The sequence below is a fragment of the Mauremys reevesii genome, linkage group 1 (assembly GCF_016161935.1).
Source record: "Mauremys reevesii isolate NIE-2019 linkage group 1, ASM1616193v1, whole genome shotgun sequence".
Classification (NCBI taxonomy): Eukaryota; Metazoa; Chordata; order Testudines; family Geoemydidae; genus Mauremys; species Mauremys reevesii.
Genome location: NC_052623.1, coordinates 260,046,655 through 260,073,432, shown reverse-complemented (window position 1 = coordinate 260,073,432; position 26,778 = coordinate 260,046,655). Strand labels below are relative to the sequence as shown.

General features: G+C 41.3%; 1 protein-coding gene and 1 pseudogene across 7 annotated transcripts in view; one reads left to right on the top strand and one right to left on the bottom strand.

The window, feature by feature from the left end:
* Positions 1-8,022: 8,022 nt before the first annotated feature.
* MYBPC1 (myosin binding protein C1) overlaps positions 8,023-26,778 on the bottom strand; it is a 116,342-nt gene continuing 97,586 nt past the window's right edge. For 4 of the 7 annotated variants that reach the window (XM_039483576.1, XM_039483595.1, XM_039483608.1 and 1 more), the window contains 3 exons: positions 25,917-26,053; positions 24,739-24,925; positions 8,023-8,710 (listed from right to left, as the gene is read on the bottom strand). In XM_039483576.1, the coding sequence (XP_039339510.1) occupies positions 8,610-8,710; positions 24,739-24,925; positions 25,917-26,053 (425 nt within the window). In that variant the 3' untranslated portion in view covers positions 8,023-8,609. Of the gene's footprint in view, positions 8,711-14,573; positions 14,614-24,738; positions 24,926-25,916; positions 26,054-26,778 lie in introns of all 7 variants that reach the window. The other 3 variants (XM_039483618.1, XM_039483586.1, XM_039483601.1) reach the window with 3 other exon arrangements.
* LOC120369878 lies at positions 9,746-12,128 on the top strand (annotated as a pseudogene).

Below are 26,778 nucleotides of genomic sequence, written 5' to 3'. Positions count from 1 at the left end.
AAAAAGAACTAGATACATTCATGGAGGATAGCTCCATCAATGGCTATTAGCCAGGATGGGCAGGGGTGGTGTCTCTAGTCTCTGTTTGCCAGAAGCTGGGAATGAGTGACAGAGGATGGATCACTTGATGATTACCAGTTCTGTTCATTCCCTCTGGAGCAGCTGGCACTGGCCACTGTCAGAGGACAGGATACTGGGCTAGATGGACCTTTGGTCTGACCCAGTAGGGCCATTCTTAAGTTCTTATGTTCGTTTCAGGATAACACTAATAGTCACTCCAATCCCAAGTCTCCCCGAATCCATCCTTCCTGAATTTTTAACTACCAGACATCCAAATATTTCCCCTCTGGTTCATCACCTCCCCACCCCACCCCCCAATAATATGAAACCAGCCTTCAGTTATCAGCTTATTTTGGCACACACACTCAATGCAGTAATTGAGTAAAGATTTTTGGATGTTTTTCTACATTTTCAAGTATATTGATTTCTATTACAGCACAGAAAACAAAATGTACAGTGCTCACTTTATATTATTATTTTTTATTACGAATACTTGCACTGTAAAAATGATAAAAGAAATAGTATTTTTCAAGTTACTTCATACAAGTACTGTAGTTCAGTCTCTTTATCATGAAAATGTAACTTACAAATGTAGATTTTTGTTACATAACTGCACTCAAAAACAAAACAACGTAAAACTTTAGCGCCTACAAGGCCACTCAGTCCTACTTCTTGTTCATTCAATCGCTAAGACAAATAAGTTTGTTTACATTTATGGGTGATACTGCTGCCTGCTTCTTATTTACAATGTCATCTGAAAGTGAGAACAGGAATTTGCATGGTGCTTTTGTAGCCAGTACTGCAAGGTATTTACATCCCAGGTATGCTAAACATTCATGTGGCACTCCACGCTTTGGCCACCATTCCAGAGGACATGTTTCCATGCTGATGATGCTCATTAAAAAAAAAAGCACTAATTAAATTTGAGACTGAAGTCCTTGGGGGAGAACTGTTTGTCTCCTGTTCTGTTTTACCTGCATTCTGCCATATATTTCATGTTATAGCAGTCTCAGATGATGACCCAGCACATGTTTGTTTTAAGAACACTTTCACTGCAGATTTGACAAAACACAAAGAAGGTACTAATGTGAGATTTCTAAAAAAAACTACAGCACTGGACAAAAGGTTTAAGAATCTGAAGTGCTGTCTAAAATCTGAGATGGACGAGGTGTGGAGCATGCTTTCAGAAGTCTTAAAAGAGCAACACTCAGATGTAGAAATTACAGAACTCGAACCACCAAAAAAAAAAAAAAAGGATCAACCTTCTGCTTGTGGCATCTGACTCAGATGATGAAAATGAAAATGAACATGCGTCAGTCCATTCTGCTTTGGATTGTTATCGAGTAGAACCCATCATCAGCATGGATGCATGTCCTCTGGAATGGTGGTTGAAGCATGAAGGAACATATGACTCTTTAGCACATAAATGTCTTGCGACACCAGCTACAATAGTGCCATGCAAACACCTGTTCTCACTTTCAGGTGACACTAAACAAGAAGCGGGCAGCATTGTCTCCTGCAAATTGTAACCAAACTTGTTTGTCTGAGTGATTGGCTGAAGTAAGACTGTGTAGACTCGTAGGCTCTAAAGTTATACATTGTTTTATTTTTGAATGCAGTTTTTTTGTAAATAATTCTACATTTGTAAGTTCAACTTTCATAATAAAGAGATTGCACTACAATACTTGTATTAGGTGAACTGAAAAAATTGTTTTGTTTTTTACAGTGCAAATGTTTGTAATAAAAAATAAATATAAAGTGAGCAATGTACACTCTGTATTCTGTGTTGTAATTGAAATCAATATATTTGAAAATGTAGAAAACATCCAAAAATATTTAAATAAATGTTATTCTATTATTGTTTGACAGTGCGATTAATCGCGCAATTAATTTTTTTAATCGTTTGACAGTCCTAATTATTATTATTACTGAAAGTATTAACAGACTATAAGAGAGAGTGAATGAAAATAACCTACAGTACCTGAGATCAAATACACGTGAAGTATATACAAAAAGAAAACTCTCTGTCACCAACCTAAGAGAAGCAGCCAGAAACTCTTCTGTTTCTTCAAAACTAACCTAGAATCATTGCTCTCATACCGTGAGTTGTATACTTATGGGCTTACTAGCTAACAATCCCTTCCACAGGAGGAACTCATTCAATGAATGTCTGGATCGCCATTTTGGTTTTCTTTCAATCCATTGCAGAGGGCACTCAGAAGCTGTTGAGTTTTTGATTAAAGAAAGAAAGCAGAGAAGGAATAGGAGAGAGGGTTATTAGGCTGAGCTGAACACTGATCCGTGCAGCATCTGACCAGATAACCGCTCCTAAATTAAAATGGTAGTGTTTATCTTTCATTACCCTTTGTTTGTGGTCCTCCAGCCAGTTTTTAATCCACTTGAAATTCCTTTCCTATCTAGTTTAATCCTATAATTCCTCTTCAAGTCAATTTCAATTAATTTTGAGACCAAAATATGAGGCCCTGTATTCATTCTCTAGTCTATTGCATATCTGTATAGGTAAGTACAATTAAATCTAAGCTTTTTTCCCTATTGCTGTTCAAATATTCTACTTTTCCCTTTTGAACTTTATGCACACCAGTATTCCCATTCACTTCAATGGGGGTCTATTGTGTGTATAGTTAAGTACATGCTTAAGTCTTTGCTGGATCAGGGCTTGTATTGCCTGATCAATCAATGAAGGGCTGCCTATTTGGTATTGTCTGCGCTTGGGTTATTAGGAGTAAAACATGTGTACTGTTTCTAACATCATTTTGGCTCTACTGCTGGTAGATAAGGCACCTGAGGGCTTCAGTTTTTTTAATACCATGATGTTTAGACCTTATCTGAGTATGGTCATGTTTTTATGACTATTAATCTTCAGTGGTGCACTCTAAAATACTTGGGATGCTTCTCTGTGTTGTCTTGAGTGCCATGCGCATTTCTGTAGATGGAATCAAATGACTAGTGGCAGTACGGAGTATGGAGTTCCTTTAGAGGGTGAGTAGGAGTCACTGTCTCCATGGTCACTGGGTGAAATTTCTGTTAGCGAGATTCCTTAATGTAAGAGAGGCAGCTTATATTTTTAACCTTATTTGAGAAAATGTTAATCAGCAGGGAGACTGGTATGAGTTGGAGAAATAGGTTTAGTTAAACAGAAATGTGGTTAGGAGTAACAGATTTTTTTAAAGAAACTAACGATAACTTTGTAGCAGCATAGGTGTGGATAAATCATTCAAATTAAACTAGGTGCTAATATGAGCTGCAGTCCTGCAATGAGTGCCATGTGGGTGGACGCCTCTGCCCACACAGAGCCCAGTGGCTTCAAAGAGAACCATTTATGACTGTGCCTCATTGATACAAATCGCAAGGGGTTACCCAATTTACCCCTTATTTCCTATTCTTATTTCCTCCCTTCTCTTTTGCACGTCTTGGTCTGTCATTGTTATGTTCTCCACCTTATTTAGGCCCCAACCCTACAATTTATAATGCATGGGCAGATTGCTACACTCACATGAAGTCCCACTGAAGTCAATGGAGCTTGGGGTGATCACCCATCCCTTATTTTAAGGATTGTTCCTTGACCATTTTAAACATTAAATTGAAGCTTATGATAATTGCATTGTATACTTAAGGGCAGGAGAAATGTACACTTGAGAGAAAAGTACGTGATATGCTAAGGAACATGGTGTTTCCCTAAAATGTCCCTTAAAATACAATATTGTCCCTTATTTTTCATGTGGTTTTCCCTTATTTCCATCCAACAAAAGTGGTCTCCCTAGTGGGGCTCCTTGTTGGGTGCATTATTCCATCCACAAGTTGTCAATTGCTGCACTAGGGCCTTGGCTTGTAAGTTCCCCAGGCCAAGGTCTCATTTGTCATTTGCACCAATGGCACACTATAAATAATCTGTTTAACTGGTTCTATTTGAGCTTTATATTTAACATACTCAAGTTTGCTGGGCCTAATTGGGTGCTTCAAAGAAAGTAAAAGGTGCATCTGCATTTATCAGAAGGAACAACTGTGGTAAGTGTCTGTGAGACTGAAGCTCAGATTCCTGAAACATGAAGCAGCAGCTCTGTGCCTCTTTGGATCTGCAAAACTGCCCTCAAGCGAGTGGATCTAGTCACCAGAGGATCCTCGTACTCTAGGGAGATTCTTGAGTGATGTAGAAGCTCTGACGCCATCTCTATCCAGTTGCCAATGCAGAGAGCATAACTGGGATTTCCAGCTGCTGGAAATGGCTGGAATGGCTCTTTGTTGACACTTAGCATAAATGAGAGCAGCCTTCAGGAGCAGATGGCCTAAGGCACCTCAAATTTATGCTGGTCAGTAGATTGACAAATGCGTGGCTCCATGATTGAGAAAGCATAAAGAGGGCATAAAGCTGTGCACATAAACACGTGCACATAGCATAGGAGGCTATGCACACAAATGCTCCCTGCCACCAAAGAGGACTGAACACTTCTAGCCACAGCTCAGGGTCTGGCCCTAATAACCAATCTATTGTTATTTATTATATAAATGAAGACAAAGTGCTTGGTGCTGCATTAAAGACAAAGATCAAGAAAGCCCCTGTCTCAAAGGGCTTAGTCTAGAAGGTACAGAAAGACAAGATTAATTGGGGGAATGCAGAGGAAGGCGATATCTTTCGTGTTTTATTCCATTTTCCCCTCATTTGAATTTGATATTTTACATGGTTTTATTTGTTGGGCTTCAAGCAGAGATGGGTATTTTAGTGAGATCTGAAATGAAAGGTTGGTGCCTGGAGCACTAGTAGTGGGCGTTCCTGTCATGCATAGAAAGCATGAAAATGGGGGTAGGAGGAGAAGGAAATGAAAAGGGTATCAAGACCGGGAAGCTTAGCAGAGCAAAGGGCATGAGGATATTCAAGTTGCCAAGGTGAAGGAGGAAGTGATAACCAGATGCTTATAAAGCAGTGCAGAAACACTAGCTCAGCAGTGACTTGCCAGTGACAATGAAAATGCCTGCGGCAAAGAATGTCTTAATTATAATAGCCCATTTACAGTTTCATAATTTTTATCTAATGGTTATTTTCATGTTAATGCTTCTTCCAACATCAGACAGCTGCTGTGTTGCAATTTCTGTATCCTTTCTCTATTATTGCATCAACCAGTTATTCCAACCACATGATAAACCTTTGAACAATACTGCACTTCATAACCTAGCCTATGCATGGAGTTGGAGTAACAATCAGTAAATAAATGACAGGACAGAACATAACTGAGAACCCAGCCAAATTATTTGTTACCCCACGTCTTGTATGTTTCACAGAGTTCAGTGGAGAGCTAAAGAAAAACACCACATTCATTAAATGCTACCCCTTGCTTCTCTTGGAGGTTAATGTTCCTAGCACTGGGAAATTAGTGTAACTATTTTAGCTAATCAAAAAAATTCTATATAAATCTTATCCTTGATTTTCATCTTGCATGATGAGGAAAGAATCTCAATAGCAGTATGGTTATGAATTACACATCTGCTGCGATGTGTATAAGGAATCAGTGAATTGGAGAGGGACAGGTTGGTGAAAGGATAAGGAGAGATGTCACTATTCCTATTATAATTAAAAACACTGCAAATATAAAATAGTATATATCTTCCCCCACTTTTGTATGCCATTTGTCTTAGACTGTAAGCTCTTTGGGTCAAAGATCATGTTTTCATATGTACTTGTGGAACACCTAGCACAATGATATCCTGGTTACCACTGGCACATCTGCAATGTGGAAATTAAATGCTAAAAGAAAACAAAAGAAGCAGGGAGAGACAAAAGGGCATCCTTTAAAAAGTTGAAGTTAAATCCTAGTGAGGAAAATAGAAAGAAGCATAAACCCTGGCAAATTAAGTGTAAAAATATAATTAGGAAGGCCAAAAAAGAATTTGAAGAACAGCTAGCAAAAGACTCAAAAAGTAATAGCAAACATTTTTTTAAGTACATAAGAAGCAGGAAACCTGCTAAACAACCAGTGGGGCCACTGGATGATCGAGATGCTAAAGGATGCACTCAAGGATGATAATGCCATTGCAGAGAAACTAAATGAATTCTTTGCATTAGTCTTCATGGCTGAGGATGTGAGGGAGATTCCCAAACCTGAGCCATTCTTTTTAGGTGACAAATCTGAGGAACTGTCCCTGAGTGAGATGTCATTAGAGGAGGTTTTGGAACAAATCGATAAATTAAACAGCAATAAGTCACCATGACCAGATGCTATTCACCCAAGAGTTCTGAAGGAACTCAAATGTAAAATTGCAGAACTACTAACTGTAGTTTGTAACCTATCATTTAAATCAACTTCTGTACCAGATGACTGGAGGATAGATAATGTGACACCAATTTTTAAAAAGGGCTCCACAGGTGATCCCAGCAATTACGGGCCAGTAATCTTGACTTCAGTACCGGACAAACTGGTTGAAACTATAGTAAAGAACAAAATTGTCCGACACATAGATGAACATAATTTGTTGGGTATCAGAGGGGTAGCCGTGTTAGTCTGGATCTGTAAAAGTAGAAAAGAGTCCTGTGGACTTAATTTGTTGGGGAAGAGTCAGCATGTTTTTTATAAAGGGAAATCATGCCTCATCAATCAACTAGAATTCTTTCGGGGGTAAACAAGCATGTGGAAAATGGGGGATCTGGTGGATATAGTGTACTTAGATTTCCAGAAAGCCTTTGACAAGGTCCCTCACCAAAGGTTCTTAAGCAAATTGAACTGTCATGGGGTAAAAGGGAAGGTCCTCTCATGATTTGGTAACTGGTTAAAAGATAAACAAAAGCTAGGAATAAATGGTCAGTTTTCAGAATGGAGAAAGGTAAATACTGTTGTCCCCCAGGGGTCTGTACTGGGACCAGTCCTATTCAGCATATTCATAAATGATCTGGAAAAGGGGGTAAACAGTGAGGTGGCAAAATTTGCAGATGATACAAAACTACACAAAATAGTTAAGTCCCAAGCAGACTGCAAAGAGCTACAAAAGGATCTCACGAAATTGGGTGACTGGGCAACAAAATGACAAATGAAATTTAATGTTGATAAATGCAAAGTAATGCACATTGGAAAACATAATCCCAATATACATATAAAATGATAGGGTCTAAATTAGCTGTTACCACTCAAGAAAGAGATCTTGGAGTCATTGTGGCTAGTTCTCTGAAAACATCCACTCAATGTGCACCAGCAGTCAAAAAAGCTAACAGAATGTTGGGAATCATTAAGAAAGGGGTAGATAATATCATATTGCCTCTATATAAATCCATGGTATGCCCACATCTTGAATACTGTTTGCAGATGTGGTCGCCCCGTCTCAAAAAAAAATATTGGAATTGGAAAAGGTTCAGAAAAGGGCAACAAAAATTATTAGGGGTATGGAACGGCTTCCATATGAGGAGAGATTAATAAGACTGGGACTTTTCAGCTTGGAAAAGAGACGACTAAGGGACGATATGATAGAGGTCTATAAAATCATGACTGCTATGGAGAAAGTAAATAAGGAAGTGTTATTTACTACTTATAACACAAGAAATAGGGGCCACCAAATGAAATTAATAGGCAGCAGGTTTAAAACAAACAAAATGAAGTATTTTGTCACACAACGCACAGTCAACCTGTGGAACTCCTTGCCAGAGGATGTTGTGAAGGCCAAGACTATAACAGGGTTCAAAAATGAACTAGATAAATTCATGCAGGATGGGCAGGGATGGTGTCCCTAGCCTCTGTTTGCCAGAAGCTGGGAATGGGCAACAGGAGATGGATCACTTGATGATAACCTGTTCTGTTCTTTCCCTCTGAGGCACCTGGCATTGGTCACTCCTGGGAGACAGGATATTGGGCTAGATGGACCTTTGGTCTGACCCAGTATGACCGTTCTTATGTTCTTAAATAGTAATATGGTGAGATAATGTAAAATAACAATCAATAAACAGTATTTTGGAAGGTCTTAAACACTTCATGTTTATTGTACATTAAATAAAACACTTTAATTTCAGTTGAAAGAAACTTGATTTGTGGGTGAGTCATAAGAAATATAAATCATCTAGATGAAGAAATATTCAACTGAAATTACCATTAAATGTATGTGTATTAAACAGTCAGTTTATAGCAAAACCGTATTATTTTGAACTACTGTTAGATGAATAAGCTCCATTATCAAAAGAGGTATGTATGTCAAGGCCCTACTGGATTGCCATTGGTTGATCAGTCTACTTTCACTCTGACAAAAATATGCCTAGCCCTACAAAGTACAAAGTAGAAGATTGTCTTCTCATGCGTATTACATGGCTTCTTCTCCTTTCTCATTAAAAAACAAACAAAACACATTATCAAACAGAAAACAATGCTGAACGTTACAAAATGTGTCTTGGCTTCAATTTCAACCCCAAAGCAATCCATGCGTAACTTTTATTTTCAGCAGCAGGAAGGGGGAAAAAAGCAGGGAGGCACACTGTTGTGATGCTATTGCAAGAATTAAAACGCTGTAATGCTGGCTACCAGTTTCCAATGCAGTGGCGGGAAAGCACTGTGGACGGGATCTCACTTTCCCTCAGGGTTGCCTGCTTGCATTTCTTGCATATATGAATGAATGATATGCGGAGGCACCCCTTGCATTAACAGTCTGAAGAATGAAAGTCCACCTATGGACAAGAAACAAGACAATCAAATGGTTAAAATTACGAGGAGAAATAGATTTTTTTAAAAATATTTCTCTGTCTCTCTGTGAAAAATATTGACCCAGTTAAGTGACAGAGATCTAGTCAGTCCCTATGCTATATTTTCTCTTGACACACGGTGAAATTTACCCCTGTGCAACAGGCCAGCACAAAGTTTCCTCAGAATTTAAGCCCTAAGTTGGGATTTTAAGTGGTGCATAGAACTTGTGCTGGCCCCTTGCAAAGGGGTGTATTTCACCTATAATGGGCCAGGGTCGGTCATCAGTTGCAACAAAATACAACCCTACCGATACACAATGAATAGCTTCATCTTCATCAACCCTGTTCATTTCAATGGAGTTGCATGAAGTGTATCTAAGGGTAGAATTTGACTAAGAAAGTCCAGTGCAGAGAACTTGACACGCAGAAAAAAAACAAGAAATGCAGATTCACATTATTAGTGCTGGATTTTATAATAAACATTTAGCAAAATATTTACTATACCTCTTGGAATTTGACTGAAGTATGTGTAACTTATTTATGTGTATGAAAGAATTACAGAAAAAGGCCAGGATTTTCAAAAACAGATGCCTGAATTTAGGTTCTGAAGCCCATATTTAGGCACCTAATTAAGTAGCCTGATTTTCAAAAAGTTCTTTGAAAATCTGACCATAAATTCTCAAATAAATGAAGTAGAATTGGCATGAGTATTATTCCTGTTTCTATTGTAAAAAATCTCCTCTCCTAAGATACAGCAGTGAGCTTTCATTTTAGTTTCAGCACCTTCAATATGGCACTGGCCCTTATTATAGTGTGAGCACAGGTGTGGGAGCCAGCAACTCTGGAAAATGAAACCTTTTTCTGATACCGTGACCTTAAGGAAATCACTAAGGCCAGATGCTCCTCTTCTGCATTGTATGGAGGGGAGTTAATGTACATGGAAAGACTGCAGGGTCAACATTTGGAGGGGAGCCATGGGTACACTGCATATGCTCCTTCCAAACTGGCAGTAGGCACTCCACACAATGAATCAATGAATACTGTCAAATACTGCTGTCAGAGCTGGTCTTTGAGAGGTGTGAAGCCAGAGGATGTGCTTCCCCCATTCCCTCTCTTCCTTGATTCTGAGGAAAAACAGAATTATCAAGACACATCTCAGTAATTGTGTTATTTTTTTTAAGGTGATACATTTAACTTTCTTTGTTGCAGGCAGCACCTTGAAAATGTAAATCAGTTACTAGGGTTCAAAATTTGTCACAGTTTCCCCTAAAATTATGGCTCATTCATGACCTCTCCTACAAACATCTAGTGCTAGCCACTGGAGCCCATGAAAGCCATAGGTGTGAGGAGTCTGCCCAGGTTTGGGGAGACCCCTGTGGAAGAATTTGTCAAGTGGGCTGCTATTCATAGTGATATGATTGTTTCCCAGCTTCCTGCAGCTTTATTATTAAAAATTTATATTATGGTAGTTCCCATAGATCCCAAGACCGAGTTAAGAGAAGCCAGAAATTGAAGCAAAAATGGCACTTCAGTGAACAGGCATTTGCACAGGAAGTGAGTGAAATGGACCTTGAGTATAAGGTCAACAAGAACATCGATGAGGACTACGAAGAGTTTATCTCACACATAATCTCAGCAACTAAGAAGGCAAAGGCATTGAAAATGCTGGGACCCAAGCAGAGGATCAGCGAGGAAACTGTGAATCTGATGGCCACGAGGGTGTGCATGAAATTAGAAGGAAAAATGGGTGAATAATACAGAACACTGTGCAAAGAAATTTGTGTGAAGATCAAAGAAGACTACAAAGACTTTAGAAATAAGAAATTGAGAGAGGAGTCCAAAAAGAATGAGAGTCTGAAGAAGGTACAAAGAGATGTTAGGCTGAAACAGATCATCCTGGCAGCGCTGAAAAATGTAAATGGTGAAAGGACATTGAAAAGGAGCAAGATGAATGAAATATGTACAAAATTCTACACTGACCTCTACTCCTCGCATCCAGCGTACACTGTCAAGGCAGCAGGTTACAGAAGAAATTCCTGATGTTATGTAGGAAGAAATTGAATACACAGTCTGTAACATAAAGAAAGGGAGAAGTCTGGGAGTGGACGATGTTTGGCCGGAATATCTCAAAGTAGGGGAAGATACTCTCTTCAAAGTGTTGGCACAGTGGTTCACCATCTACATCAATAGCAAGCGTGTGCCAGATGCATGGAAGAAAATGAAAACAATACTATTGATGAAGAAAGGCGATCCAGAAGAACTGAGCAACTACTGTCCGATCACACCTCTCTCAAGTGTATAAAGTCTTCATCCACATCATACTCAATCAGATTAAGAAGGATCTTGAAATTCACGAAAGCAGAGAACAAGCTGGTTTCCGCTCGGGGTATTCGACAACTGATCACATCCACTCAGTTCGGCAGCTCATCGAAAAATGCAAGGAATACAAAGTACCATTGTGTATTGCATTTGTCAACTACAAAAAGGCATTCAACTCGGTAGAGATCAACACTGTATTCAATGCTCTTGGAACTGACCTGAGGTACATTGACCTGCTGGAATAAATTAACCACAATTGCTCAACAGATAACATTATTCACTGTCCCCTGCATTATTACTATATGCAGAGAAGTCAGACAAGGCGACACAATCTCACTGAAGCTGTTTGCAGCAGTACTGGAGTTGCTGTTCAAGAAATTGAACTGGGAAGAAGGAATCAGTATTGACGGAGAACAGTTAACGCATCTTCTCTTCACTGATGACTGTGTAATACTGGCAAAGGACACAGCAGAACTGGAGAACAAATTGCAGAAACTGCAAAGACTTTCTCATGATATTGCGTTGGAAGTGAAGATGTCAAAGACGAAGTGGATGTGTAATGAGCATTGTGCAGAAGGAATCATCAGTGTAAACGGGAAAGAAATCGAGGAGGTCGAAAATATATTTACCTGGGTCAGCAGCTGAGCAGAGACAACTCATTCAAAGGGGAATGCAGTAGGAGATGAAAGGTGGGGTGGCAAGTTTCAACAAAATAAAGAGATGTCTAACGGATGATGAACTGCCCATGAAGAAAAGGAAAGAACTGTTTAACTTCACTGTTCTGACAGCAATGATATACAGAGCGGAAAGCTGGTCAACGACGAAATCAGAGGAAGAAAAATTCACTGTCAGAGAGCAATGGAAAGGCGAATGTGTAAGATATCGCTCCGTGATCACATACCGAATGAGGAGATCGGAAGGCATACAGAGGTGACCAGTGTAGTGCAGGTGATATACAATGCAAACTGAAGATGGGCGGGTCATGTAGTCTGCAGACAAGACAATAGGTGGACACCCTCATCAGTGATTGTATCTCCAGAGACCACAAGCGACTGCTGGGCAGACCGAAAACACGCTGGGCCGATCCCATGACAAAACTCTTTGGCCAGAAATGGAAAGAAGTGCTCTCAACAAAACAGAATGGTATGGCGTTGACTTGCATTCGTGGAGGGATAGACGAGGACAGGCTGGACAGAGGTGACAAAGGTGGTAGGTCCCAATAAGAACTGAGGGGTCTCACAATGCTGTGTGTTGCTTTGTCCCTTCCGACCCTCTGGAAAGCTCTGTTTCTTGTATCTGGGGAGTTGGGCTTGCTTTGGAACTTTGACAGGCAGCAGTGTCTGGCACTGTATGGGTAAAGAGATAGGACCAAACCTGTTTTTAGTTACACTGGCACAATGTAAACCTGGGGCTATCATGAAGACAATGGAGTGATCCAGAATTTAGCCCGGTGTGATGGAGGGCACAGGTTGGCAGGGCCGCCCAGAGGATTCCGGGGGCCTGGGGTCTTCGGCGGTGGGGGGCCCCCGCTTCGGCGGTAATTCGGTGGCGGGGGGGCCCTTCTGTTCTGGGACCCGCCGCCGAAGTGCCCCAAAGACCCACGGCAGGGGCCCCCTGCTGCCAAAGCGGGACCCGCCGCCGAAGTGCAGCCGGGTCTTCGGCGGTAATTCAGCGGCAGGGGAGCCCCACCGCGGGTCTTCGGGGCACTTCGGTGGTAGGTCCCAGAACAGAAGGGCCCCCCGCTGCCGAATTACCGCCGAAGACCTGGCTGCATTTCAGCAGCGGGTCCCACTTCGGCGGTAATTCGCCGGCGGAGGGGTCCTTCCGCCCTGGAGCGGAAGGACCCCCCCGCCACTGAAGACCGGGAGCGGAAGAAGCTCTGGGGGCCCGGGCCCCCCAGAGCGAGTGAAGGACCCCACTCCAGGAGCCCCGAAAAACTCTCGTGGGGGCCCCGGCGGGACCCGGGGCCTGCGGAAAATTGCCCCTCTTGCCCCCCCTCTGGGCAGCCCTGCAAGTTGGCTTGAGACCTTTAAAATAGATTTTAATATATTTAGATACATGAGAAAATTTTACATTTTTCACTGTGTGTGGGTCTGTTTTTAGACCCAGCTTTGAATTTTATGATTTTGTTTTGTATTGTACCATGCTTCCACCACTCTCTCTTGTTTCTAGTTAACTCTCCTTTTTTAAATAAACCTAATCTTGTTTTGTTGTAAGTGCTCACGCATACTGTGTGATTTTACTGGAGCAGTGGTTTAAGGTAAAACTAGCCAATTGGGGTACACTGCTCCTCTAAGAGCAGAGGACCTGGGATTTCTGTGAGTAGCCAGTGTCAGGAGATGGATATCACAGGAGAATGATTCAAAGGGACTTGGGGACGAGGGTGCACCTAATGCTAACTTACAAGATGATGACAGCACTGGATTAGCCCAGAGGAGAGTGCCTGAGTGGCTAGCAGGCTGGTGATGTTAGAGAGCTAACACTGAACTACCTGAGACAAGGCTTCCTCTCCTTAGATGCAGGGGGTAAAAAGGTGTGTGTCTCAGTCTTGGGTACTCCATGAACCGTCAGAGAGGGACAGTGGGAAAATGGCAAATATTTTGCTAAAAATATTAGAGATCACCCCTCCTCGATAGGAAAGGTTGGTATGCGTGATAAAGAAACTGCATTACTACTGTACCTTTTATAAGTCTGCATGGATGTTCACTTCTGCAAGGTGCAAACACAACCAACCCCTAATAATACTTACCTTCTGAGGCATTTCTGTAGCACACCAAAAGTTTTAAAGCAAAAGTACATTTTCAGAATGAACACATCATTCTCTCTACGTGAGCAAACTGTACATTTCAGCTAGATTAAAATGACTGATCCAATATTGATATAATCTTATTCTATTTACACAATTTAGGACAAGCCAATATATCTATTAACAACATTTTCCTACTAAGGAGACATTATTTAATTGTAGGTCCAAGTAAGTGAGCTACATCATTTAACCTTATCACTCTTTCAGAGTTGTGCTTTCCTAGTCTTAGGTAAATGCTTAATACAGACAAAAAATGGCATGCTTTATAGCATTCTTTAAAACTTGTGTAATGCAAATTTTCATAAGAATCATTCATTTTTAAATAAAATTAAGTGATATAAAAATGGTCTCATTTATTTAGAAGTCTATCCTTAGATGCAAATAATTGACTGTAGATGAAAAATGCTCTTATGTTACTTGTATTTTCTCTATGGTAAGTAATTAACCTAACTCATGCTCTGTTAAATTCAGTTGAAGCATTTTCACTAGCAGAAAGTAAGTGGATGTACTACTAACGGGAGTTTCTATAACAAGCAATTATTGGAAAAATTAAGGGTTAATTGTTAGTTTATGGATAGTGTAATATAAATTCTAATTATTAAGTTATTGATTTAAAAACATTTTCATTAAATGACATAATGAAAATCATGCCATACTTGGCAGGCTTTGTATGACGTGAAAACAGACATAAGCTTCATATGCAAGAACCATATGAAAGCTTACCTTAGATGGCAATATACATTCAAAAATCCTTACTGTGCAACTAAGGGAGAGAGAGAAAGAGAAATAAGCACTTAATTGCTAACACCAAAGTCGAGAACTTGTTGGGTGAAATTATGTTCATAATTATGACAAGATGATGTTTTAATCCTTAGTCATGTAAAATATGTAAGAAATAGAAGCACATGGAAAGTAAATGGCAGGGATCCAGTATCACTTCAAAATTATAATTAATATGTGATATTAATATGCACAAACAAATATGACTGTCTTCTGAAATTAGTCTAGAGTACACAGTGAAGCCAGTCAAATTGTCAATTGACTTTTAGAATAAAAGTTTCCAAACTTAGCTTCAGGCGAAGCTAAAACATATATATATATTTGTGTTTTTCAACACAGGAAAAAACCCACACACATAGCATTATATATATATATATATACATATGTTGAAACTCTAAAAGGCAAAATTATCAAGTATAGACTAGTTACACACCAGTTCCTTATTATGTACCTGTACACAAATACATATTTACATTAGTTAAGACATGCCATTTACTCTATAGGAACCATTAGTTTTAATTACGTATTTTACGTACGTAGTGCTATGTATGGGCACTAAACTGTAGCAGCCATTTACAAAAAGAAATATTCAAAAATATCTAAAATGGTTGCAGTACATTCTAGCTTAATTGTGTCACAAGAGTAAGTTTTTAAATTGTGCACCTGAAAGCCTCCAGTACTGGAAATATCAGTGTTTGGGCATTTCTGCAACTTAAAAATGGCAAAGTTGATATTTTTGAATTTTGGTAATGTTAAAAATGTCCTTTCTATTTAAAGGGGTAAATTCTCAGTGTTTGGGCATTTCTGCAACTTAAAAATGGCAAAGTTGATATTTTTGAATGTTGGTAATGTTAAAAATGTCCTTTCTATTTAAAGGGGTAAATTCTCTGCTGGTGTAATTCAGCTGAAGCTGAATTTGAAGTCAACAGAGTTATGCTCATAGATAATTTATTTGGTTCTAAGGGTGAAATCCTGGCCCCACTGTGTGGGTATGTCTATACTGCAATTAAACAACTGCAGCTGGCCCATGCCAGCTGACTTGGGCTTGCAGGCCTGTTTAATTGCAGTGTAGACGTTTGGACTTGGACTGGAGTCTGGGCTGTAGGACCGTGTGAGGTAGAAGGGTCCCAGAGCTCAAACTGCAACTTGAGCCCGGGAGTCTACACTGCAATTAAACAGCCCCTTAGCCGGAGCCCCGCAAGTCCGAGTCAACTGCATGGGCCAGGTGCAGGTGTTTAATTGCATGTAGACATACCCACTGAAATCAATGGAAAGGTCCCATTGACTTCAATAGAGTTAGTATTTCCCCCTTAGACTTTGCATGCCAAGTGTCAGCCTGTATTGAAGTTCTAAGTACCAATTCAGAATAGAAATCTAGTTTACAATAAGGAATACTTTTTTTAATTAAAATGGATAACACGTTGATAGCTCTGTTCTTTCAATAATTCTCCAGGTTATATCAAACTAACTTAAACCTGATCCTCTGAGATGCAGATCACCTCTTGAGAGAAATTGAGTCACCTTGACAAAGGGAGTTGCATACATTTAAGGTTTCTTTTTTGTTTGTTTTTTACACACACATATATGCATGGTTTTATGTCTAATGAGAAAGTATAAATTCTTGCCTCAACTTTGCATAACTCTGATGTTAGCTCCTACATTCTTGATTAATTTGGCCTTCTTTGCTCATGTGACATAGCCAATGTATGCCATGAGACACTAGCTAGTATACAATCTAAAAGCAACTAAGGAATACACACTTTACATGCAAATACATTTTGATGTAAAAAGAGAGGAATGGAATGGAAGGTAATGTCCAGTGGAATATGCTTTTTATAAACCTGTTTCTTCCCCGCCAAGAAGAATGGTTCTCCTGGGGTAATTATTCCATGATATAACACTGCAGAATTAGAATATTCGTACTGGTATTTATTCTTGTTTGAAATTGTTCTCAATTAATTTATTTAACAACTTAGTTTTTTAAATATGATTAAAACGAATTGCAACTTTTCTCAGAATCCATTACTATCATCGAGTTATTGAAGCGATAAGCAACCTTGGCTTCACTCTTAAGCAGGGCCAACTCCAGGCACCAGCCCAGCAAGCAGCTGCTTGGGGCGGCCAACGGTGAGGGGCGGCACGTCCGGGTCTTCAGTGGCAATTTGGCGGCCGGTCCCTCACTCCCTCTCGGAGCGAAGGACCAGCCGCTGAATTGCCGCCGAAGACTGAAGCGGTGGCGGTAGAGCTGCAGATCGTGATCGTGGCTTTTTTTTCTTTTTTTTGGGCTGCTTGGGACAGCAAAAACCCTGAAGCTGGCCCTGCTCTTAAGGCTGATCACTCTCTCCAAAGTAGTCAATTATCTCATGACAACAGGTTCATGATTAAGACCCTACCAAATTCATGGCCATGAAAAACACGTCATGGTCCATGAAATCTGGTCTCCCCCTGTGAAATGTGGTCTTTTGTGTGCTTTTATGTTATACTAAATAGATTTCACAGGGGAGACCAGCATTTGTCAAACTGGGGGTCCTGACCCAGAAGGGAATTGCAGGGGGGGGGGGGTTACAAGATTATTTTAGGGGTGTCACAGTATTGCCACTCTTACTTCTGTGCTGCCTTCAGACCTGGCTGCTGACTGAGGGCCCAGCTTTGCAAGCAGCAGCACAGAAGTAATAATTATATATGGTGAAATACCTATCTCATAGAACAGGAAGGGGCCTTGCAAGGTCATTGAGTCCAGCCCCCTGCCTTCACTAGCAGGACCAAGTACTGATTTTTGCCCCAGATCCCTAAGTGGCCCCCTCAAGGGCTGAACTTACAACCCTGGGTTTAAGCAGGCCAATGCTCAAACCACTGAGCTATCCCTCCCCCCTTATATCATACCATGCCATCCTTACTTCTGTGCTGCTGTTGCTGGTGGTGGCTCTGCTTTCAGAGCTGGGCTCCCGGGGACTAGCCCCTACTCTCCAGCTGCCCAGCTCTAAAGGCAGGCTGTTGCCAGCAGGTGACCTGTGGGGGAGGGGGGGCGAAGGGTCATGTGACCCTCCCCAAAACACTGAGGGAGGCAAGGCCAGCAGCTGGGAAGATGAAGGGACAGGGCCAGAGCTGGAAGGGAAGAGGCAGGGCCAGATCCTCTCCTCTTCCAGCCTCCTGGCCACGATGCCCGGTGCAGCTCGCAGACTGTGTGTGGCTGGAGGCTGCCTGGGAGAGAGCAGCTGCTGCATGCTGCACCACAGGCAACATCCCAGGCAGGCAGTGTGGCTGGAGGCTGCCTAGGAGAGTGCATTAGTGGCTTCACACAGGCCAGGGGGACTGGAGCAGAGCATCCTCCCGCCCGCCAGGTAACGTGGGATGGGGAGAGCGCAGGGTCCCTGGGCTGGGGGCAGGGAGGAGTCACATGGGGGGTCATGTGGGGAACAGGTTGGGGAGGAGTCACATGAGGGGATCACGTGCCTCCTTTTAGCTGGTGCCTCCTTTGTGTCCCTAGTTACCAACCCCCCTTACAACTCCTTGATGGGTCAGGACTCCAAAAATTACAACACCATCAAATTTCCAATGTAAATAGCTGAAATCATGAAATTTGCAATTTTAAAAATCCTGTGACTGTGAAATTGAACAAAATGGACCGTGAATTTGGTAGGGCCCTATTCATGATGAATTATCTTAGGGCCTGATCCAAAGTCAACTGAAGTCAAAGGGAGTCTTTCTATTGATTTCAATGGGTTTTGGAACAGGTTCTATATACTGAAAACAAAACAAGACGAATTACAAATTCTTATGACAAACCAGCCACGATTAGGAATCTAGCCCAAGGAACCGTAAAAAATATTTTAAACATTTTCTTTGGGGAGAGAGTGTGTGAAAAATATAATAATAGTTTTAATGGAATTCTGTGTTTATATAGCTTGTCATCTTCCAAGACATAGTTCAGATAGAATTTTTTTTTTAACAAAGGTCTTTTACAAATTGCAGCATGAACTTTTTCAGCACCCTTGTAGACAAATAAACTTGTCATGCTATTATAGTAAATAGCCCAACTGTTTGCCATTTTAAGTACATCTAATAGACCTGAAAAAGATTAAGCAAATGCTGTGGTTTATCAGAAATAAATAACATCTATGAACAGAAAACATTTCACTGACGGTAAAATGAAATACTTGTTATTCTATTTGTCTATTATTATCAATAAAATGTTTAAAGAAATGAGGTAAAATTTGTAACTCCTGAGAGTCTAGATTTGAAGCCTAAGATGATATATGCAAAGTGATAAAAGAAGACAATTGTAATGCACTATTGGTATACCATGCTATTACCATAACTTTTCATTTATTTAGATACCATATAAAATATGAGTAGTATACTGTATCCATGATATTTTTGTGACATTCCTAGGAATATGTCTACATGTTAAAACAGAGATTACTAACAGCTCAGAAACAGAGGAAAGAAATTCTGGACTATTTAGAAAAATGAGAGTTAGTGCAACATATATTTTTGTATAGTGTATATCTGTCTAACATGATGTGCTATCCAAAAAAAAGTAGTTACAGTACTGTAGCTGTTAAACTCACCAGTTATGTAATATCTCTTACATTCTAGCTTTGACCTGCAGTCCTTAACCAGGAAAAATTCACTTTGAAATCAATAATGTTTTGCCTGAAAAATGACTGTAGACTCAGGCTCTACTTTTTTACTTCCTGGAGTAAAGCAGAAGCTACATTTGAAAAAAAATATATACACAATGATTTGTTTCCATTGACTCAGAATGCCTTTCCTCCAGAGATCACTTTTCTTTGTGTTGTTGTGCTGCTCAAGCATCTGATCGCTCCCGCTGAGGCAGCAGACGGGCAGAGTGTACAACCAGCATATAAGTGGATGGATGGGGAACACCTGTAAAGTTATGTTTTTACAATCTGGCTATGTGCGATACCCACTGCATTTGTCTCTTTTTCACATAGCAAACCCGGACTGTTTATTAATGCACAGATGCCAAAAACTGGGACTGGACAACAAGGGATGGATCACTGAAAAAATTGCACTGTCCTGTTCATTTCCTCTGAAGTATCTGGCTCTGGCCACTGTTGGAAGAGAAGATACGGGGCTAGATGGACCATTGGTCTGACCCAGTATGGCCATTCTTATGTTCAGTACAATTGCTGATTACAGGCTTGATCCTGCTCCAGTTGAATGCCATGGTTACACTCTCCCTGACTTTAATAGCAGCAAGACTGAAACCTCTCAACAGATGTACTGTATTTGAGTCGAACAACATGCTAGTCTGAACCTTCTTTTGAAAGATGACAGAATTAATGGCTAAATATGCTAGTTTAAAGGAAGGAATATAAACAAGAGAGATGATTCGTGGTCCCTAATTGTTGGGGATCAGGAAGGGAAAATGGATTTGCATGCCTCATGAGTTGGGGGTGTGTGCGCGCTGGACTGCCCAATGGTTAACATGAGTTTAGATTTAAAAACCAGTCAATCAACAAGAGAGGTGTGACGTGGGTTAAACAAAGAATTGGTCAAAGACAGTAAGAATGCACAGCCCAGGACGCTGACAAAACACACAGCTATTTCTAGGACTCTTTCCAGATCTGATGCAGAAAGTGGATACAATTACATGCTTTGAACATGAAGACTTTCAGCTTTTGTATAGTCTCTGGGGTCTGCCACGATCATCCACTTTACTTTTTTAACGTAAATGTTGAGTTATTTAGGGGAAAAAGGAGGCATGGAAGCTATAAATAAGGATCCAACAATGATCGTGCTTCAGAGCTCTTGAGGGTGAAGCTGGGGGACGGGGTAGTGGAAGGTTCTGTTTAAGAGTGGGGAAGGATGGACTGAGGCACCGCTAAGGGGAGTGAGTTTCACACCCTTCTTCCCATCACAGCACATGCATGGTTGTTTGCTAATCTAGGATGTGATACCACAGCAACTGAGGTTATTTGAGGTACCTAAGCTTGCTGTCCCTGACAGTATGAAAAGGACAGGGCTGCTAGTTTGACATTCTTGCTGAGTGATTCTTTGGCTTTCGAACTTGCTTCCTGAGTTGGGTCTGCTGAAAACTTGATAGTGTGACCTTCAGGACATGCTGCAAGACTACATGTTTACCGAGGATTCCCCTTGGGATGGATGATCGGGGGATGAAGAGATCTAACTGAGGGGTGGAGCATGGGCGATGTTAGGAGCTGAGTTGTGAAGAATTGTTTTTCTTTCATGTAACAAGCTGTGGAAGTAGTCAGTCGTGGATGAGGGTAGGCATGGCTGTCAGTGGTAGTATTTTGGATTGTTTGCAGTTTTTTGTGCACCATCCAGAGCACCAGACTAGAGTCTTATAAATTATTTTTTTTAAAAAGTAGTAAGAGGTGGGTGGTGTCAGATCAAATGCCCATCAGGAAAAGGCTCAAAGGGGTCATCTCAAATGTAGCTGGTAATGACTTTTTGCATCATAGACATTAAAGTTCAACCTAACTACATTACTGAGCATAACAGACACATTGAAAAATGATCTAAGCATTTTTACACTTCAAACATCAATTTGTAAATGCCAAATGTAAAGAAACATGATTCACATCAATATTGATCAGAATGGCAAAATCTCTCATTCATTCCTCAATAAACCGCTGTTCAGGGCAGGATCAATTCTTGGTCAATGATTTCCAGGTCAATGATGCAAAGTATTCTGTAGCTTAGACACCAGGGAAAGCCTGAATAAAGAGGGGGGTCTTGCATCATATGCTAAAAACGGCAAGACTATAATTCATCCTGATGTCCAGTAGCAAAGACTTCCAGAGTATAGGGTTTCACTCTCAACAAAAGCACCAAACTGGATCTTTTCCCTTGTACAATTATTATCAACACTGTTGGGTTTACTGAAGAACGCTACACAGTCTTTGGCAACAGTAATGTCTATGGATGCTTAAGACTCCTAAATTTGACAAATATTAACCAACAATGTTTCTTCTGTTTGAACATGTTTGATATGATCTATTTTCATTTAATTAAAAGCTATTCTGTAGGAAAAAGTGCCCTGTTAAGTCATTGGACACATAGAGAGACAGACAGATCTTACTAAAAAAAAACAGGAGTACTTGTGGCACCTTAAAACTAACAAATTTATTTAAGCATGAGCTTTCGTGAGCTACATCGTGAGATGCATCCGAAGAAGTGAGCTGTAGCTCACGAAAGCTCATGCTTAAATAAATTTGTTAGTCTTTAAGGTGCCACAAGTACTCCTGTTTTTTTTTGCGGATACAGACTAACACGGCTGCTACTCTGAAAACAGATCTTACTGTGATCATAGAATTGTGTTATTTTTACCATTTTATTGTGAACAGAACATTAAAGATTCAAACGTTGAAGGCAACTACTGGTAAGGTATTTAGGGCTTGGGGGCTTATGAGTTATAATGAAAGATTAGTCTAACTTGGCCTCTAGATTTTAGTGATTAATGGCTGTCTTTGTTAGGCCATATGATCCTCTCCTGTGCTGTGAAACAGGGAGCCTTGCTTGGTATTAAGAAACAGACTGTATAAATCTAAAATGAGGACATCACTTTCACCTGCAAGAATATAGTAAAAAGGTACCAGGACAGTCAAGAAATGTGGCTTTACTACCACTCTCATTAGGTGAACACACCACTTTCTGAACAGACCAGTTATGTCATTACTTCCTTGCTATTATATTTGAGCTATGTGACAAGATATATCAGAAATTAGAGACAACGTTAATCATAATCCAAAACAAACAGAAAGCAACCAGTATAGAAAAGTTAAATATATTGGCTTTCAGTACATACAAAATAATGGCTACAGAGTAAGTCTTATGAACTGGTAGTCCTATGAAAATATGCTTTCTAGACCATTTACTGCATGTCTGATCCGAATCCCATTGACTTCAGATGTTGGATTGGGCCTTAGGACCATTCACAATACCTGCAGTCAATACTAAAACATCTGGAATTCAGAAAATCTGTTCATTTAATGGATTTAAAGGGATATTCTCAAGGTTGCATATATCTGTCCAACTTCTTCCCCTTTATATCAGTTTGCAAAATCAATATGATTTTCTATATGTATTTTTCCTAAAAACAAATACAATAATAAGATCTATAAGCCAGTGAAAGATTCTCCTTAGGGAACTAGTGGAAGTGCTATTACTTGAGGCATTTAAAAGTACATTGGCCAAAACAGTAGGAAAATATACTGTAGGGCAGGCCTGCACAACATACAGCCCGCACACGGTGCTCTGCGGGCAGCACAGAGCCCTTTGAATCCCGGCCGCGGCTGAGATTTAAAGGGCTCAGGGCTTCCCATGGCTGCGGCAGCCCAGAGCCCTTTGAAGCCCAGCCGTGGCCGGGAGTCAAAGGCAGTGGGCTGCCCGCGGCGACGGGGAGCCCAGAGCCCTTTAAATCCCAGCCACGGCTGGGAGTCAAAGGGCTCTGGGCTGCCCGCAGCGGCGGGGAGCCCAGAGCCCTTTGAATCTCAGCTGCGGCCAGGAGTCAAAGGACTCTGGGCTGCCCGCAGCCCCGGCGAGCCCTGAGCCCTTTAAATCTCAGCCGCAGCCGGGATTCAAAGGGCTCTGGGCTGCCCGCAGAGATTCCCGGACGTGGCTGAGATTTAAAGGGTTCAGGGCTCCCCGCCGCTGCGGGCAGCCCAGAGCCCTTTGAATCCCATCCGCGGCTCCAGTGGATGGGCTGGGGCTGGGATTTAAAGGGCTTGGGCTCCCCTCAGTGGCAGGAGCTCTGGGCCCTTTAAATCCCTGCCCCAGCCCCGGAAAGCTCCGGGTTCCCCCAGCCACCGGAGCCCCAGGCCCTTTAATTTGCCCCTGAGGGCTTCCAGCCACCTCTTCAGCTGGGAGCCCCCGGTTGATTTAAAATAACCTCCCCACCCCGAACCTTCCTTTTTGGCCCACAGCTGTTTTGGTGGGGCGGTGCTGGGGAAGGAGGGTTTGTTTCTGCAGGGCTAGGCGGTACTGGAGCGGGGTGTTTTCGCGGGGCCGGGAGGTGCTGGGGGTGTGTGTTTCCATGGGGCTGGGGGGTTTCGGCACTCATCTGTTTTCTTTGGAGTAATGTGGCCCTCGCCGCTTTACGAGTTGTGCAGGCCTGCTGTAGGGAATAACCCTGCACTGGACAGTGGAAAAACTATCTAGATCAGTGGTGTATAAAAGCCTCAAAGTACCTTGGGGCAAGAATAGGTTAGGGGACCCTTTTCTGATTTTGAAATCTGCCCTTCTCCAGGTCCCCCACACTGGGGGGCCCACAGACCCAATCCAGCCCCCATCCCCTACCTCCTTTCCAGCCCTCCTGTCCCTCCAGATCACTAGCTCCCCCACAGCCCCAACTGAGCCATCCCACCCCCCAGCTCCTGATAAGATTCCCTCCAGCTCCCTCAAGGCCCCCTACATGTCCCCAGTACCTACCACAGCCCCCCTCACCCTGCTCCATTTCTGATCCACCCCCGCCCAGCTCTTCCTCAACCATCCTCCGGAGTCCTTCAGTCCAGCCCCCAGCTCCCCCAACCCCAATGCAGTCACCCCCGCAGACTCTTTTAGTTCCCCTCCTGCCTCCTATTTTCCTGATCCACCTCCACAGCCCCATTTCAGGCCTGTACAAGCCCTCTCCCAGCTCTGCTCCAACCCCCTGTAGCCCCCATCCTCCCATCTATGATTCACACCCTCTGAGCTCCACTCCAAGCTCCTCCCCCCTACCTCCAACAGCTCTGATCCAACCCCCCAGCTCTACTCCAACCTCCTCTTCCACTTCCTTTTGTTTTCTTTTGTTTAAGGCTGACAAACTTTATTGCCGTGTTTAGTTTAACTCCTTTTGGCATCCTTTACAGATACTCCTTCCATCCAAAACTGTTCCATGCCTAATGCTTGTGGCATGCGCTGTACATCTGAGAGTTGAGCTGGAGTTTGTCACATAAGCAGTACACCTTCTGGTCCCTAAGGGTCATGTCCACTCATGAAAGAACCCTTGACGTCAATGGATATTTGAATAAAAATGGTGGTCGGATGTACCTCCCGGCATTTGCTTACTGCACTCTTGACTTTAATATATGCTGTATCTAAACAAAGAGTGGATTTGCTCTGATCTTAGAAACCTTACCTTTCACTTCCAGTTTGCATTCAACTGTTGCCTCTCCAAGTTCATTGACTGCTTTGCAGGTGTAAGTGCCTCCATCATAAGGGTTGGGTTTGCGGATCTCCAAGGTACAGACACCTTGGTTACCAAACATTCTGTATCTTGGGTCATTTATTATAGTTACTTTGTTTTTCATCCAGGTTATTTTGGGCTGTGGTGAAAAGTGCACACAAATATAGGCAATTAAATGTTAATCTCTTTCTGTGACCTTGTATTAAAGTTGAATGATATATTAGTGGTATACAATGAAAAAATATTGAAAAAAGGAAAGTTGTAGTCCATCCATAAAAATAAGTTTGGGCCATATCATGCCGTTGTTTTTTAAGCACAGCTCCCTGTGGCCCTTATAATTTAGCTGAATTCAATCAAGGTAATATTTTTCAGTGGGCAAAAATGTAGATCAGTTACATTACAAAGGCTGTGCCATACAATAGTAAACTGACTAATAATTCTCAAGATCTAAATATTCTAGGTTTGTCAATAAAGCTGGTTTTTTTTACTAGTAACCAGTGCATAGAACTTAATCCAAAACGTTGGCAGTGAATGGTGGATCAGAGAACACTTCTAAATAAAAATTCTGAATTCTGATTGTACTGGGTCACTTCAATTTTCTACTCTGGAAAATTGGTCAAAGAGAGAGAGAAACTCAGTCGGGCAGGGAGCATGTGTTTGTACAGTGCCTAGCACAATGTGACCCAGATCCTGACTGGGCCTTTGGGCGCTACTATAATATAAATATTTATAATTATAAAGAGTATTTTGTTTTAAACCAAAATCCTTATTGATGTATTGACCATGCAGCTCTTGTGAGTTACTGAAGTAGCAACCCTAGATTGCCTGATCAGCTGGGAGAAGTCCATATTTTCATTAGGATAATCTGTGGACTCAGTAAATCTCATAATACCTACGTTGCAGAGGGGTAAACTGAGACGAAGGAGATGTGGTTTGTCCATTGTGATACAACAAATCAATGGCAGAACGGCAAAGAGTACTGAGGAATCCTGACTCTTGCTCTATTCTTTAGCCCACTGATTCTCCTTAGAGCATGTGTGTGAATTATAACAGGAACAGTACTAGGAAATATTAGTGACTGATTAAACTCTCCTTTCCCTTCACTGGTGTCATTAAGTGGTATGCCGTACCTTTGGATTTCCTCGAACACTGCAGTTCAAAGTAGCATTGTAACCAGCTACAGCATATGTGTTAATTAAAGGTTGAGTAAACATTGGTGCTTCGGTGAAATTAAAGTCTTCATAAATTGGATTTTTGTAGACTTTACCTATGAAATAAATACAAGATGTAAGGAGCTGTTAGAACAAAGTTAAGCATTTCATACTGTTTTCAACAGTATTTAACAGTAAAGAGTGAGTCTGCTCTAATTTCCACTGCTTTATATACCAATGTAACTCCATTTATTGCACTCATTCTCACTAGCGTGAGAGCAGAATTGAGCCTGGAAAGTTACTGTAGTTTCTGATCATACTGTACAGAGGACTTAAAATCTCCTCTTGTTGTATGAATACATGGTATATTAAGTATAATTTATACTCTGTATGCATGCCTGCAATTACACACACACTTTGTACAACAATATGAATACTGACTAGCGGGCTGGTAAGAGTGATCAAAGAGGTGACTAAAACGTCATCTTAAGGTTCCACATTTACTCTTGTCACTGATTTCTTTTCCTAATTTGTTCCATCTACAACTAGTATTTCCTAATTGCCAGTACTGTAAACTTGGGCTGGCACAGTCTCTGAAACTCCATATGTTCTTCTGCTTCATATTGCACAGCACCACCAATAAAGACAGCAGAAAATGTGTTGATCCTGTATAAAACAAAATCTAATAGAGCTGGCTTTCTCGCTGATAATGTATCTGCACTTGTGGTGCTGACAGTAGTACAAACATTATTTTTCTCTGTAAACTATGCTGATGCATAGAATGGACATACGAGGTGAAATCCACTCCTGTGCCAAGGGCCAGCACAAGGGCTATGCACCA